Source organism: Danio rerio, chromosome 5 (genome assembly GCF_049306965.1).
Source record: "Danio rerio strain Tuebingen ecotype United States chromosome 5, GRCz12tu, whole genome shotgun sequence".
Classification (NCBI taxonomy): Eukaryota; Metazoa; Chordata; class Actinopteri; order Cypriniformes; family Danionidae; genus Danio; species Danio rerio.
The window spans coordinates 54573444-54590960 of record NC_133180.1 but is presented as its reverse complement, the minus strand read 5'-3'; the positions used below and the strand labels follow the sequence as shown (position 1 = coordinate 54590960).

The following is a 17517-nucleotide window of genomic DNA, read 5'->3' as shown; positions in this document are numbered from 1 at the left end:
TCAAGCTGTTGGCCTTCTGGGGTGTGTTTCCCAAAACCATCGTTTGCCAACTAAGGTTGCAAGTTCCTGCGGTACAAACATAGTTTGTTGATTTGCCGTTTTCCAAATCCATTGTTCCAATGAACATTCGCAAACTGCATCCCAAATTTGTGCACGTGCAACTACACCTCTGGAGCTGTAGTTAGAAACATAGTTCCTGGCTGTGTTCATGCCCTTTTCATTTAGAACATTCTAACATTTGAACTTGGAATGATGGAATGGAAGTATCTGTAATGTATATGTAATGGTCCTTTTGGATAGAACATTTCTGCAGTGGTTTGCATGTGTCAAATTGTAAGTAGACTTTTCAAAAAAATTTAAATATAATATCCTACTAAATAATAATAATCATCATCATCATCATCATTAATTGAATCAATATTATTATTAAAGGAGTATTTTTTTCCATTTTCTAATAAAAAATATATATTACATTTCATTTTTAATAAACAGTCCCATTATTTATTTATTTATATGACTTATATATGATGTTAGAATACGCTTAGCTTTTGTAAGTGATTCTATGTTTTAGAATGGAATATGTAATGTTATCAATAATATTTGTAAAGGAAACATAGGCCCTATGTCCAATTTACATATATTTCAATTAAAGTGAAAAACGAGTGAATGTTTTTAGCAAAACTAATATTGGGTTTTATTTTAAATGCGTGTGCCTGTAAAACAATATAATTTGCACAAAGGAAATGATGGGGTTCTTCTCTAAAGAAGTAGTTACTCCACCCCGTTTAAAGCGTCATTTTAGCCGTTTTATGTTATAGCTAATGTGGTTCAAATGATGGATTTGCGACAGAGAAAAAGACGACACTCGTGCTTTTGTTAAGCACTCGTCACTACATCGTTCTTTTCCCAACCGATGCATCGTACTATGATAGTTCAGCCACAAGTTACCTGGTGTTTGGGAAACGCACCCCAGGTTGAGAACACTAAACTTTAAGCGCCAGATTTGATAAGTTTGTTCCTGTGCAAAGCCACTTTTGGCATTTAAATAAAGAAAAGAAAATGCTGTCAGGAATAACTGAGGACAGGCATTAAAAAAATGATGATACATTACTGATGAATTGTTGCTTATGCATAGGAGTTTGTCTTTCAGATGCAAAATGTATGGGGAGGAGGATTAAAGTGAATCATGCAGTCAAACAGTTCGCAGTAGTTGATGTCTTAACATGTCAGGCTGCAGTAGTTGGTAGACAAAGGCAAAAGATTGCAAGAAGATATTGATTAACAATTTTTTTTTTTCATTTGATCCGCTCTTGGTTTTTTGCATTGTTTTGATGTTAGAAGATTGGCCTCAGAACTTTATATTTCCAAAAAAAAAAAAAAAAATATTCTGACGGTATGATAACCTTGGATAGAAATATCATGGTTTGACGGTATTGTACTGCTCTAAAATATATTCTTTTTAAATGTCTGGGTAAAAAAACTAAAGCTTTTTCCCCATTGAACACAATATTTTTTTATTTTGAGAAACATTCATAATATTTTGGAGCAGTAAACATGTCAGGCTAAATAATTCAAATCAATCAATGACTTCTGCTGTCTTCATTAGTGCCAAAAACTGATTTATTTACAATTTAAAACTGCATATTTTCTGCTGGAGATACTGTTTTCTAAAAAAAATGTAAATAAAACGTTTACATATATCTAAGGAACGTTATGGCAAAAAAAAGAGAAAAAAACCTTGACTTTTTCCATAGCTTAAAACTGATTATCATTCCATGCCTAATTCCCATTAGTGCTTTTGTGGAATTGTGGTTTACACTTATTTGAAATGTTTAGTAAATCTGGCCTTTAGTGTTACACTTCAGCGTGTAGCTCAAAACGTTTGATGATAAAAAGAGCAAAACATTATATAGACTTACCTTGAAGGAGACAACTGGACAAGGGTTTAGATCTATTGACCAATGGGATGTCAACCACTTATGCTGAACACAATACTGTAACACCCTAAACCAGAGATGCCCAAAAAAGGGCCCACGGGCCAAAGTTGGCCCATGGTAACCTTTGGTTTGGCCTATTGTCCCATCTGAAAAGAGAGTGAGAATGATGAGAGAGTTGGAGCAGATGCCTTTGACAGAAATCGCCATTTAGAATTTACCATAACTTTTTGTTTCTTTGTTTTATTGCTGAGCTACAAAAAATGAATTTAAATGATTCAATTAAATGCTGTAAATAAATCAGACTTTTAAAATGTAAATACTGACAAATAGAGGATGATGCACAAGTCATCTATAAGCAAATCAAGGTGAAGGTAGCTTTTCAATTTAGCATTGAACTCCATTGTGTTATAAATGGAATTGTTTATTTTTTAACAGTAATAAGTTCATAATAAAATGTAAAAAAATTATACTGGATTAGTTAATAAGCGAGGCGCATAACTAAAGCGACTTTAAAGCTGCTTTTAGCTGGTCTATTGTGCAGTTTATTTTAGTTCCTCAAAATAGCAGCGCGCCAACAATACGCCTTAACACACCTCTTTTCTAGATCAAAACACCCATCAGTCCACAAAGTTACACATATGGATTTGCTATTCATACAACGTGGCAGAAAATGGGAACATTAAGTTTGAGTTGCTCTTAAAATAACAAAACGTTGGTGCAAACACGTCTTGCGCCTTATTGTGCTGGATGTATGATAGGGCCCTTTATTTCATTCATTCATTTATTGTCCTCCAGCTTAGTCCCTTATTTTGGGGTCGCCACAGCAGAATGAACCATCATATGTTTTACGCAGCAGATGACCTTAGAGCCTCTTTACTGGTATTTGAAATGATGTACTGGAAAATACTTTATTTCATAAGAAATAAAAGATTTATAGTTGATACCTGGGACTGATTGCTTACTGAGGCTAAGCATTGTCAAGGCTAGTCAATGCATGTATCACTAATTTGGTTATTGATGGAAGTGGTGTTACTGTTGTCAGCTGTGGGTGCTTATCCTGTGGTTTGTGTGGGACTTAATGTCCATGGCGAGTGCGCCGGTGCTATGGTTCTGTGGCTGCTGTCACATCATGTAGGTAGATTCCCCATACCGATAGTGGTGAGCAGAGATTCTGATATGTCCAGCTCCACAATTATGAAATAAAGAACTAAAAGACAGAATGTTTACATCCTCTTCCCAGTGGAGATGCTATAAAGATGCAGCAAGATCTCTCATTTAATAGTGGCAATAATATGCAAACACTCTATCTTTCAAATTGTGATATGAAACTGAGTAAAACAGATTAATTGAAATAAAACTTCAAAAACAAAATTCAAGTGTGGAGACATAAGTCTCATAGTTGTTGGCTGGATGTATGCAGATCCAGATTCAGTTATGACATTTTGACAAAGAATGAGGTATAAATGTGATGGAACAACATGCAACAACACTAGTAACATTCATTTAAATAATAGGCATGGATTTACATGTCATGCAGACTTTAAAGCTTAAATGTGTGAAAAAGCAAGGACTGTGAATGTTAAACAGCTTTTTTTCCCTATACCATGCAAATGACTTCTCGACGAGTGTAAACACTGGTCTATTTGTTTGAGTGATCCATCATGTAAATGTCTGGCACGACCAATTGTACATTTGAAGGGTGTGATTACTTGTTTTCTGAACAAGACGGGCCAGTAGATGTGTTTGGATCAGTTTGTAAACAGTTATTTTTGCAATTTCATTTGATGTTGCTAGTGGAGGATATGTTATACCTCTATTGAAATTTTCCTAGAAACACATGAAGACAGTTGAGACTTATTGCTGCTTGTTGTTAGGCTCTCTCCTCATTTCAGCACAGTGTCAGCGATTTACGTGTCACAGAAAGCAAGTTAGCGAATAAACTTTTTCCAACCTTTCGCTTTGTCTGGTTTGAGTAGTGTTTTGTCTTTTTCTTCCGGTGTGTGTAATTTGAAAAACAAACAGCCTGGATGGAGCTTCATGAATAAAGGATACGCTGGTACAGGTGGGCTGCTGTGGGGGGAAACGAAGGCCTGTCAAGCCCACCTCCAGTGTCAATCAAGAAACGACAACATAAAGAGAACCAGAGCGAGAGTCTGTCTGCCAGCCGTGCTCCTAGAGGCGCTTCATGGTAGAGCTTGTCTTACTCTCAGGCTGGTGTTTCAGCTGCGGGCTCAACAGGGACAACAAAAAAGCAAGAAGTGTGACGGCAGGGCCGGGAGAGGATGAGGAAGAGTGAGAAGAAGAGCCGAGAGGTGCTCTAGGCCTTTAATCCACCTCAGTGGTACCACCTCTTCCAGCGCCGTGCCCCCGTTAGCGAGACAGCGCTTCACCCGCGCCTGGCAGACACGTCTCCGCTCCTCCGTGCCAGCCCCTGACAGGTGACAAAATCAAAAGGTCACGTCACTTTGAACTGGCAGCGTTTGTTGCCCTGCTGATTTCCCCTGTGCTGCCACGGCTCGCAGGCGAGGTTGGAGGCGAGGCGGGGAGCAACTTTGGCAGCTCCTGAACTTCATCTTTGTGAACTTTTGTACCCGTGATTTTGCTAACAACGCTGCAGCGCCGTGTGATTTTTGTCACGGCTGCTGCTGCTGCCATTGTTGACGCAGGCTTGTCTCGAGAAGCCAGGCTTTTATTTACGGAACAGAAAGCCAGAGTGTTTTTCTGGGTCCTGTGGGTTCTGCGGATTACAGACCGGCGACACCGTTGACTCCAGTGGCTTCTGGATGTGCACGACCCTGGTGCGTCCTCCCGATGGCTTGCGTGCCCCGTACAGCTCAGCCCCAAAGAGACTCTCTTGCTGCTCCGTCCCTCTCCCACACATCCCAGCAATTATTTTGCCCATTGTACTCACATTTGAATCATGACCGCTTTTATTGAAACGTAATACTACGCCTAAACAGAATCAACAGAGTTTCTTTGTGCGCCAACAGTCGTACTCTTTGACTCGAGCCCCTGCAGAGGTCAGACCACAGTCAGCCAGTGCTGGCGCAAACTCAAGCCCTCCCTCTGACCAGCAGGGCTCTGACAGTCTGTGAAGAGGCTGTTTGGGCTCGATGTGCTCCAGCGAGAGCCCTTATCAGCCTTCCAGGCCTGGGCTCTCCCGGGCCTTTCGTCCACACGCGGCATACAAAGCAGGGCCAGCCCCTGAGCAGCTGGAGACGCTAGAGATGTCTCACATTTCAAAGAAGAGCTGGAGGAGGGGAGAGTGCAAGAGCTGAGAGGCAAGGAAAAAAATGAAAGTGCATATCTTCATGTTGGATGGCTTGTCTAGCTAGGGCGTCTATTCCCAGCGCACCTGTCACGGGGAAGGTTAGAATTAAAAGTGTAGATAGCAGGGTTCTTCCTCCACTGATGGCAGAAGGCAAGAGAAAGTGCATTAACTCGCCGGGATGTATGTCACGCCACTGGTCCAGAGATGGTGCTGCCGCTTACAGAAAGGCCAAACAACGGCTCTGATGCTATTTTAGTTTGGATTTCTGTCTGAAAGTGAGACATATTGACTGCCGAACCTACGAGTTCAGGCTACCGTGGGTTTGCTTGAAGTTCAACTTCCTCCACATTGCATTTCCCTGCATATGACCCCTGGCTAACCTAGCGTCTGAGCAACATCGCTCTTCCAGTCGATTCGTGTGCTATTAGACTACCGCAAAACACCATCGCTAGTCTCCTCACAACACTGCGTGTATCTATCCTGAACCCTCCTTTTGTTTCTGCCGCAGGCTGCATTTACATAAGAGGCTTATAGCAGCCATACACTCTCTCTTTTAGACAAGACAAAAGAACAAAAGCTATTGTTTGCTAAGTAACAATTTTTGGATGTCACAAAAAACTGATGAAATTCATGGAGCCCAGCCGCCCCCCAAAAAAAATCATCAAAAAGAAGATGTATTCCTCCCCTGGTAGCTTTTTGTTGTTTTCAGATGCCCGAGTTGTCGTATGTAAATAGCACACATATGACCTTGAAGCTTTGATGTGGGATTGACAGGAGGAACCTCAAGAACAAAAATAATGATCTATGTCTTTTCAGTCCTCCGGCAACAAAAACAGACATGTGATACATACTCCTCCGGGCTCCCGCTAGCCACTGAGGCCAAATATAATGTTTTCGGTTGACCGAGATAAACTCTTTATTTGTGTGCCAACATATCATCTGATTATTTTGGTTTCTACAGTTCTGATTAACAAGCCAATGAGATCTGAATAATTAATACTGCCAAATTATCAGCTCACGCAGGAAGCTTTTTTACGCTTTTGAATGTAAAGCATAAGTGGCGTATGTTAGTAAAACAGTTTTACTGTATATAGAATCTATCATTGCAATTTCCCAAGGATCAGTGAATGTGATGTGAAAATGTTTTGGTTTTATAGGAAAAGTAAATTAGGTAGATTAATAAAAAAGAACAATTTGAACTGAGAAAAATAGTTAAGGCAATGTCTCGTGGCTACGATGCTGTGGGTGTGGGTCATGTGGTTGCTGGCCATTGTGTAGCATGTTGCTGCTGCAATTTATTTATTTGCTACATAGTTCAAAGGGTTATTCTGGAACGTGTATAGTGTAATTACCAGCATACGTCACATATGAGATCACACGGGTTTAACCACACATACCAGTTGCAAAAAAACATTGATTGCAATAGCAAACATGTCGTGTTGTGCAGTAGGTTGCCAAAATCGAAAAGTAGAAAACTTAAATTTTACCGTACCTGCTTTTAATGCCAACTGTAGATGCCTTTGGCTAACAGCCATCAGAAGAACTGAATGTAGTGAGAACCTAATTAAAATTGCTCGACTCTGCAGTTCCCATTGCATATCAGGTAAGTTCATGCTATGCTAAATCAGACATATTACTCATTTTTGAATGCAGTAATGATTTAAGCAAAAAAAAAAAACAGTTAAATATAGTGAATTAAACTGTGGGCACTGAATGCTTAGAATGGAATGTAAAAATGTACATTTACATTTCCTGCTGTGCAGGTGCAGTTTGCTGTCAGAATGCAGTTGTTTTGCTTGTTGATGATTACACAGGCCTTGTACAGTTCCGTCTTCTTTCCTTGTCTTTGGCTAGGCAGAACCTCGGTTTTTAGCACTACATAGTTTTGAATCTGATAATCATGGAACAATATTTCATGGAACCACACTTGTAGGCCTTTAACTTCTCTCTTATAAAAGCAGAGTGAGATAGCTTTTCAATGGGATAGTTGTATATTTTGGGCTGTATGCTTGGCCATTTTGTCTTATCCAATATCCATTGGTAGGGTGCTATCGCAAATTGACCTGTCAGACGCACTACATAGTAATGTTTATATATATATATTTATATATATATATATATATATATATATATATATATATATATATATATATATATATATATATATATATATATATATATATATATATATATATATATATATATAAAATCAATATAACTTATCACTAATCTCACATCGAATGCTATTACCTCACTGTAAATGCTAGTGCTCCAGTTTTTTTTTTTTTCTGCAAACTCACTGCAGCCTTATCCTCAATGTTTACAAAACGGTAATTCATCTATACATACTGAGTGAGTGAGCGAGTGAGTGAATGACTTTGTGTGTGTGTTCTCTGTTTTTTAAGAGGTTTACAAAGACACAAAATTATATAGTGACATTAGTATGCCCTAGGTATTACACTATGGCAGTTTATGAAGACATATCCTGTTTTCATTACTTAAAATTTGTCACGTACAGGAGCAAGACGAGGGACAAGCAAGGATCCAAGTGCAATTGAATAATGCAATTGAATGTGCAACTGAATAGTATTTGTGTAAGCCGGCAATGGTGAAAACAGGAGCAAAACAAGTACACACAGGGCATCCAAAATGTAGTCAAAAACAGGCATAAGGTCAAAAATTAGGCGGCAGGATATAACAGGGAAGATCAGGAATATGGCAGGCAAAACCAGAAAGTAAATACAACTTACACATGATGACTGCAAACAAAGACTCAGTCCTAAACTGGTGTATGTGTAGTGTATAAATAGTCCAGATGATCTGTGATGACGAGATTCAGCTGTGTGTGAGTGTCAGTGGTGAATAGCTACCGGTGTGTGTAAAACGGCTTGATGGGAATTGATGGGAATTGTCAGTGTGATGTGTAGTTTATCAGCGATTTGCCTGGAGTGGATCGCTGGTGATCATGACAAAATGCTCATATTTTATGTTTTATTTATTTTTGAGACAGGATTGCTGGGTAATTGAATACAGTTTGTTCAGTTTAAAAATCATTACATTAACGGGAACTCCCCATAAAGATGGCTGTATAAGTGTGAGTGTGTGTGAATTAAGAAATAGCACATATCAAGGTATGAGCAACAATAATTGTTTATGTAATAATAACTAATTATTATGTAGGCAAGCAAATAATTAAGTATTACAAATAATATTTATCAAAATAAAATTATTTATTTGTTTAATCTCAAAAACTACTAGACTCGAAAAATCCTAGAGAAATCTAATTTTCTTTTTTTCTTTTAATTTAATTTAATTTAATTTAATTTAATTTAATTTAATTTAATTTAATTTAATTTAATTTAATTTAATTTAATTTAATTTAATTTTATTTTATTTTATTTAATTTAATTTAATTTAATTTAATTTTATTTGCACCATAACCTTTTTTATTTGTATTTTTTATTTGACTATATATACTATAGTTGGGTGACATGGTGGCACAGTATGTAGCGCTGTCACCTCACAGCAATAAGATCACTGATTCAAGCACTGGCTGGGTCAGTTGGCATTTCTGTGTGGAGTTTGCATGTTCTCCCATGTTCGCATGGGTTTCCTCCGGGTGCTCAGGTTTCCCCACACATTAGCACATGAATGTGTGTAAAGCATGTGTTTGTAGTTCCTATGAATGCCTGTATGGTTCAAAACATTGAAAAGCAATTTGTTGCCCTTTGTCTTGCTCTCAACATTCTCAGCATCACTCTTTCATCATTTCTGCTGGTCTGTGATTTGGGTTCTTCTGGGAGGATCGCGTAGCCAGCAGCATTTCTTGAGGTCATAGGCATACAGCTCTTTGTGTGCTCGAGTTAAAGATGAAAACCTGAAGGGGCTTTGAAGGGACCATTGTTGGCCTGGATCTGGTCCACTGAAGCACATAGTTAACGTTCTATGTCATCAGCCTCCCTTTGCCAAAGGCTCTATTGAGGTTTTAACCTTATGGACAAGAGGACGCAACTGATGACTTTAGAGACTGAGGTCAGAAGCTGAGGGTTTGCTTTCTATCAGAGGACCATACGTGCTATCATTTGTTTTCACTCGAAGTTGTGGAGATGCTCCTAAGTGTACATGTGAAATTGATTTTCTCTTTGTTTTTTCCCCCTCTTTTTTTCCCCTGCCCTCTTTTGTTCTGCTCCTCACAATGCACATCAGCAAGCAGTGGAGGATTTGCTGGAGGACGAGGATGAAGACTTTGACAGAGATGACAAGGTAATTATCGGTGCCATTCACAAACAAGTGTTCCAACACAACTGTGTATTTAATGCTCAGATACTCTTCTCTAAAGTGAAATTGTAAAGGAAACATAAAGCTTCTAACATTTAACCTTGTTAAAATAGCGAAATGGTCATTTATTTCTTGTGTATTTAACACTTTCGCCTGCATTTCATGGAGTCAAGGTCTACAGTAATCTGTCAGAGCTGCTAGTGTCTGAAGTCTGCACAGTTCCAGTACATCTTTTCTTTTTAACCAGAATAAAAGGGAACCACGTAGGAAAAAATAAACTTGGCTTCAGGGTCTCTATGTCGAGCTTCTGATATTTCTCAAGGCCTTTGAAGTGCAATTAATAGCATTCAAATGACCGCAGGCCAAATGCCCCAGCAGCATTCATCGAGGAAGCATTTTTAATGTTTCTGTTGAGGCAGATTCATGTCATTGCCCACCATAATACAAGTACTTATGCATTTTGTTTGGATCAATGGGTCAATACAAATGACTATACGAATTTTCCGAATGATAAAAACATAACCTGTGACATCATGGAAGAATATGAAGTGTACATACGTACAGTGCATTTTTGTAGGTTTTAGATAGAAGAATGAACTGAATTGATATTAATGTTATGAAGGGTTTGTTGTTGTTTTTTTTTCTCCTAAGGTTAACTTTAAATAAGCAGTTTGAGTGTTGATAGGGGTTTTAGAATTTTTTTCTTTCTCTGGCGTCCTTTCTCTGTCCTTTCTCCTTTTGCATAGTGTTAGTTTGCATAGTTTTGCATAGTTTTGATTCTTTTCTTCATTACTGGTTAGAATTATTTAAATGGTATCAATTATAGTTTGCATCAGTGCTGCTTTGACTTATGATTCGCCTATACAGCTTTGCAAAACTTACAAATATCAAGTAGGTCAACTGTGGTCAGGTTGTACATGCACCTTTTTAATAAAATAAGAAAGATGCAGCATCTGCTCAGGTATTCAATTTTATTTATATGATATTAGATGTTGTGTTGTCTTATATTTAGACCGTCCATGATTTGACAATGACTTTTAAAAAATATTTCATCCTAAGAATGACATTATTTGCTTTAATTATTATTTTTTTTGTTGTTGAAAAAAATTTTTTTTCGTTTAATCTCAAGAACTACTGAACTTGCAATATCCTAGTGGGATTTAATTTAATTTAATTTAATTTAATTTAATTTAATTTAATTTAATTTAATTTAATTTAATTTAATTTAATGTAATTTAATTTAATTTAATTTAATTTAATTTAATTTAATTTAATTTAATTTAATAGTTTTATTTAATTTATTTAATTTTTTATTAAATTAAATTAAGTTTCATTTTAAGAGTGCACCAAAACCTATTTTTATTTTAATTATTTTATTTGACTATGTATATTGTAGTTGGGTGGCATGGGGGCACAGTGGGTAGCGCTGTCGCCTCACAGCAAGTGAATTGGGTCAACTAAATTGTCCATATTGTATGTGTGTATGTCCTGGTCCTCCAGATTGGGGGTTGAGTGTAGGACTAACAACCCAAATACCTTGGTGCAGTTAAATATCAACTTCGATATAAGTAAGTACATGGGAGTAAATATACTGTAGTTACTGTGACACGGTTTTAAATGTTTTGCTTAATTTTTATGGTTAAATCGTTGGCGATTACTGATGTGCTCTGTTTAATAATTTTTCTGGCACAACATATGTTTAGGTTAGTGGAATTAAATAGAAAAAAAATTTTTTTTTATTTGTTTTTATTTAGAAATAGTACAACTAGAAAGCACACAAAGACGTAATGTGCAGAAAGATGGTGCATAGATGCATTTTGCTAAATCTTAAGCTTCATTTTGTGACTCATTCATTTGATCAATGAATTATTCATTTGTTAATTGAATTTTTTGTGACTGATTTAAATGAATCAGCCTTCACTCAGCCTAGGAATTCTGCAGCTTGATCTCACTAGGAAACATAACTATTTTAGCGTAGCTAACTCACGGCATGAGTTGTACGACCGTATGTACGATTTTAAAAAGGAGGTGTGCCACCTATCCACATTCCTTAACCCAAAAGTCATTGGGAGATGAGCAAATTGTGCTAAATGGTTTGAATGAGAATTAGCCACTAGGGGTGTAACAGATCATGGCCTGCATTTATGCATTCAGTGTAAGCTGCACGATTAATAATAAAAAATCAGGATCTCAAGATCCATGCAACGTAAATTATAAATGATGGTGATTTGCATGTTTATTAATCCTAAGAGATACAGTCTTTAGTTTTTAGAGTTAGTTATGAAGTTACAAACAGTCGAATAAGAGAAGTACTGGCATAACAGTTTATAGTTTAAGATGGTCAGGAATAAAATCTCCGTCATGTGCATTTAACGACGCTCAAAAATTAAAGTTGTAGGCAGCAATTACATTATTTAACCAATAGGTGGCCATCAAAAATTTGCCACTAAATAATCCTTCAAAAATTATCCATCTAGCAATAAAACATAGAGTTTAACTGAATCATTTATTAAAAATGAGACTAAATATAAATGTAAATGTGCATTTTATACTAAATAAACATTTTATACATTTAGGTTATTGGCAACAGTACACTGTAAAACCCAACAATAAACTTTATCAAATGAAATGAGTGTAGTTACCTAAAAAATTACTGAAAGTTAATTCTACTCTTTTAAAAAGAGTTTTAAGCTCAGTGTTGAAGGTAATAAGTTAATCAAATATCTCATTACATCAACTTAAATGGAGTAAGTTCACAGCACTCTTACATATCAGTTTTTTTTTTTAACTCAAATGTTTTGTTGCAATTGGTTTCCTCAAACTGTTTGAGCTTCCTTACCTAATTGGGCTTCACAGTACTCAGTTGGATTGAGTTCTCTTCATTTATTGGGTTTTACTGTGTCCAAAATGATTCATTTACTCAAATGGATTAAGTTGACAGTACTCATTAGAATTAATTTTTTTACTTAAATGGTTTGTCGCAATTGGTTTCCTCACATGGTTTGTTATCTTAACTTTTTGAGTTTTAACAGAGAATTTTTCACAGTACTGAATATTTTACAATTTATTTATTTATTCATCATTAACTTATCAATTTATTCAGCTGGTTATTTCTTTATTTTATTTTTATTAAAATGACAGGTTGTAAGTTCTGTTTGTTCATACCCAAAGTTTCTTGCAGTACTGTTTTTGTAATTAATGGAAAGCAATTTGCATTTGTCTCCTCCCCTTTTTTGGCTGATCCGAAAAAGGGTCCAAGATTTGTGATCTGTTACACCACTATAAGCCACTAAATCAAAAAGTTACTAATTGCTTTAAGATTGTGTTCGAATTCTGGCAGGTTGCGCTACTAAAAACATAGCTTGCAATTTTAAAATCCACAGTATTTTGCACATGAATCCTGTTGGTAATCCAAAGCACTGGTTTGTACTTCTTTCCTTTAGTCTCTTTTTTTTCTCTATGTCAGTTTGTTGATGACCTCACATTCTCATTACCTCCTCTGTTTGTTCAAGCAGTAAAATACTGAGGTCAGATCAGGGTAGGCCCAATTTTACTGGATGGAGGAAGAGGGAAAATAATGGACAAATGTGCCAAGGCCTCATTTTAATTGAACCTGAAGCACATGTTGCAAGTATGTGCAATATGTCCCAGATGTTTAAGCCAGGCCTACTTTTCAGCTCTTCCTTAGTCTCCACTAGGAAGCTATTAGCTGGATAACCTTTGCCCCAGGGGCTAAATGGGGTATTACATGGCAGGCACCTGTTTTGCATTGGGCTGGGGACCTCTTGCAGGCATAGCTTGAGCCAAGACATGTGTTCTTACTTAACAAACTGCTTCGTGATAGTTAAAAGTGTCTTTCTTCAGACTCGCTGCAGATATAAGTCAATTACTCTTAATGAAAGTCCAAAGTCAAGGCTAATTGATGGAGACGGCTCAGTTGTTTTGCCCAAGTAGGCATTTTGTTAGGAGAGAGAACAGTCTGCTGAAAGCTAGTGCAAGTGATTCTGTAAAAGAGTTATGCAATGATTATTTGTTTTCATGGCCATGAAATGAAATCAGTTTTGTTGAAGCTGCATCGAAACCCAGAATTTAAAGATGTTTAAAGGGTTAGTTCACCCACAAAAATGGAAATTCTGTTATTAATTACTCACCCTAAGGTCGTTGGATTCTCTTGAGACCTTCATTCATCTTTTAAATACATGTTAAGATACTTTGAATGAAATCTAAGTGCTCTCAGACTCTTCAAAAATGCAATAGCCCAGAAAGGGCTTTTCAAGTACATCAAAACACCAGTCATAAATGCAAATTGATTAGATGTTAGTTGACTACAAGATAGTGATTTAATCAATTTTGAATTAGTTTTTTGATGCTGATGTAAGATGTCAATTTGATTTTGTTTTGACATCAAGGTAGTTTTTGTAAACAATAAGTATTTAAAATTAAGTGTAAATTTTGAATTTGAAATTGAACCCTCTTATAATAAAATAGTTTTGTGTCATTATTTTGGTGGTAAATTGGGCATCAATGTGTGGATGTCAAAGGACGTCCATTTTTTGACTTCAAATTGATTTGTAATTTTTTTTCATGGTTGATATAAATTTGGTGGTGTTTTGACTTCAAGGGACTCACTTTGAAAATAGTTTGGCATCCATACCTGTCAACTCTCCTGTTTTTTCCCGGGATTCTCCCTTATTTCACAGTTCTGTCCCGCTATGATACCATGAAAGTATTTTCTTGTATTTCCCCCGTATTTTTTAATCTTTCTGTAAAGGCTAGCAATAAACATTAAAGAGCCGATTCTCACTATATGTAACCCATTCCGCCAAAGCACCAGGTGACGCCCCTGCTCTTAAATGTGAATCTGTTCTGAAAGATGTTATGAAAGATTCATTCGCTGCTCTTTAATCAGAATGTTTAAATTATACAGTAAGGAAAAGGTTCATGATATTTGATAACTTGATTTTATTTGTTTATAAGAGCTATTCATTTTAATAGGCTAAACTGTTTGCTAATACATTTGCAGCTTTTTCTAATGTATACTATTTATTATATACAGTGAATATAATAATAAAAACACATTACTGACCGTTTCAACGGTTTATTTACAAAGCTCCAGATGAACATATTTAGTAATTCTTTTTTTTTTTTTTTTTTTTGGGTGGGGGTTATCCCTTATTTTTACATCCCAATGTTCACAGGTATGGGCATCAGATTAGGGTTTGTGTTGTGTTGCTGACTCTAGTGGCGATACATCCTACTTTCTGTAATAAACACACACCCCTATATGATATGACAAAGAAAAAAATAATAAAAATAAAATTAGTTTCTTGCACAGAAAAGTGTTTTGAAGCTTTGTTTGATTAAAGTTCAACAACTGAAGTGACATGGAATGTTTTGGACAATGTTTTTGCTGCTTCTATTCCTGGACATGAACGTCTCGGGCCATTGGTGTCTATAAAATATGAGAGACCTCTCAGATTTCCTCTAAAATATCTTAATTTGTGTTCGAACGAAAGTCTCAGGGATTTGGGAATGACATGATGGTGAGAAATTAATAAAGATTCACATAAAGAGTTACATATAAATGTAGATTACATTCAGGTTGTGCAGTAGGTAGATACAGCAATGCAAGCTTTTAATGAGAACTCATAACTTTAGGTAGCAGATATGTCAACTTAATCTACTAACCCTAACCTAAGGGTCTAGATATACTGTTACACTAATGAGAGCCTGCTGATGTAATGCTGCAAACATGTAAAGAGAGGACCAAAAAATAAAGCATTACCAAATAGTTTACTCCAGGAAATGAAATTGATACAGAAAATACAGACAGTTTTTCCATTTAATTATTGTTAGCAATTAACAACACTATTTACCTGAGTGCAATTTCACCGAATCATTTTAATTAATGCCAGCCATTTTGTGTTGCCTCACATTTTTTAAGCATTCGGGAGTGCCCTGAGCACAAGCGCGACCTCTTTGATATCTCTGCTTCTTCAAAGTACAAAAATTCCAGTTAGCGGGCCTGCGAATGTGAAGAGGAGCGATCTCCTGCTGAGACTTTCAGCTTGATGTCAGTAGAAAATAAAAAGTAATTTCTGAGCTGGGTAGATGATAAATTATGAAACAAGTCATTTTTTTAAATAACATACACCGATAAATGGATCACAACAAGAACTGAAATGAATTTAATTTATTAGCCTAACAAGTGCACCAGCTTTAGAGTTTTTCTCAATTTAAATGGTTACATTAACTTTAAAAGCCATATGCTTGCACCACACCTTAGCTTTTCTCTTTGCCAGGCTTGTGCCAGTGTGTGTGCATGTGCACATGTACATGTGTGTGTTTACAGTGCTGAATAGCTCTCTAGAGAGCTCACCGACTCCACCAAATTCATCAGCAAACCCGGCAATAACAGCCAAAATATTTTAACACCTGCTCCGCCAAACACATGTAAACACACAGGCAGAATGGCAGGTAATTATCCAGGTGATAATGAATGTGCCTCACATTGTTAAACCTCTCTCAGAATTGCTAGCGTGGAATTAAGGAGCGGCGTCGGGTGCGCTATGATAACATGCTCTGCTTGTGCCACAGCTGCCTCGCATTTGTGTCTGAGCACCCGCTTCCCCACAGAAAGTTTGCAAAGGTTTTGTATTTACACTATTTTTATGCATGTAATCTTCACTTGTCATAGAGCACATGCTGGAAGTGTAGTCGTCCTTTCTCTTTTAGTGTCTTTTAGTTTTTAGTGGCACTGGTGTCAATGGAATTGTTTAGTGAAAATAGTAATTGACAGTACTCATTATAAACCTGTTGGGCTTTCTTCTGTGAGGCACAAACTGTCTTTCTATTATATGCATTAAAAGTGAATTATGACAGTTAATTACAGCCAATTAGACACACTTCATAAAAGTATCATAAAATGTTCTATATAAATGGGTCCTATTATGTTTTTTTTACTCAATGTAATGTACGCCTCTCTAAAGCTTTGCAAAATTAATCCCAGACAATTTTGTAAATGTCCCATTTTTTTTTGAGGTAGGAGAAAAAAAACACAGTTTTCACGTGTTTCTCTTTAAATGCAAATGAGCTGCTGCTCACACCCCTTTTTCTATAAGAGGGTGGAGCCTTTAAAGACTGTGTCCCAGTTATGCGGCAGTCACACTGGAGTTTAAGCATGCAAAATTCTGTCATACTGTGCTGCGAAAAAGGGCATAATTAAACAAGATGATTAGACATTTAAAAAAGCAAACGATTGGTCCATACTTAAAATTTCTACCCGGTGAGGTCATGCTTTGATCTTCGATTGGTCTCACGCAGTTATGCAAATTCGCAGGACAGAGTTCACCAAGCTTGAACTTTGCATGCAGCGAACTGCGCAACTTGCACGAGTGTTTCCAGTCTGACGCATTCGCCTGCATATGAATTGAAGTCCAGTGTGACCCTCGCTTAACTCTGACAGCAACAAGCAAAATTTGGCATGTTTAGTGAGTTTAAACTGCTAGATTTAGTTTTTTTAAATGTTATTTTAGTTTTCACACATAAATGCAGGCAACAGACGGCACTTACGTGAGTATTATTAAACTAAACTACCTTCACATCAGCTGTTAAATACACATAAGGTTACGCTAACACAAAAAACATCACATTATGTAGGTTATGTGTGTGAATGTAAACTGCTGGTGATGAAATCACATACTTATAAGTAGAGCTGCACGATTAATCGAAAAAAAGGTCGCAATCTCGATTTAACCCCCTAGACCACAGGTGTCAAACTCAGTTCCAAAAGGGCCGCAGCTCTGCACAGTTTAGTTCCAACCCTAATTAAACACACCTGATCAAACTAATTGAGTCCTTCAGGCTTGTTTGAAACCTACAGGTAGGTGTGTTGGAGCAGGGTTGGAACTAAACTGTGCAGGGCTTCGGCCCTCCAGGAATTGAGTTTGACACCCCTGCCCTAGACGATCTTAATCTAAATGCTTTCCTACAGTCCCTACAGCATTCCTTAATCCAGCATTTAAACCAACA

The 17517-nt window shown here is 36.8% G+C and overlaps 1 protein-coding gene across 4 annotated transcripts in view; it reads left to right on the top strand.

Annotated features, from left to right (window-relative positions):
* The window catches only part of mctp1a (multiple C2 domains, transmembrane 1a), a 256389-nt gene that overhangs the window by 190776 nt on the left and 48096 nt on the right, over nt 1-17517 (top strand). For all 4 annotated transcript variants that reach the window (XM_068221519.1, XM_073951401.1, XM_068221518.1 and 1 more), the window contains one exon: nt 9415-9471. In XM_068221519.1, coding sequence (XP_068077620.1) covers nt 9415-9471 — 57 coding nt within the window. The remainder of the gene's footprint in view (nt 1-9414; nt 9472-17517) is intronic.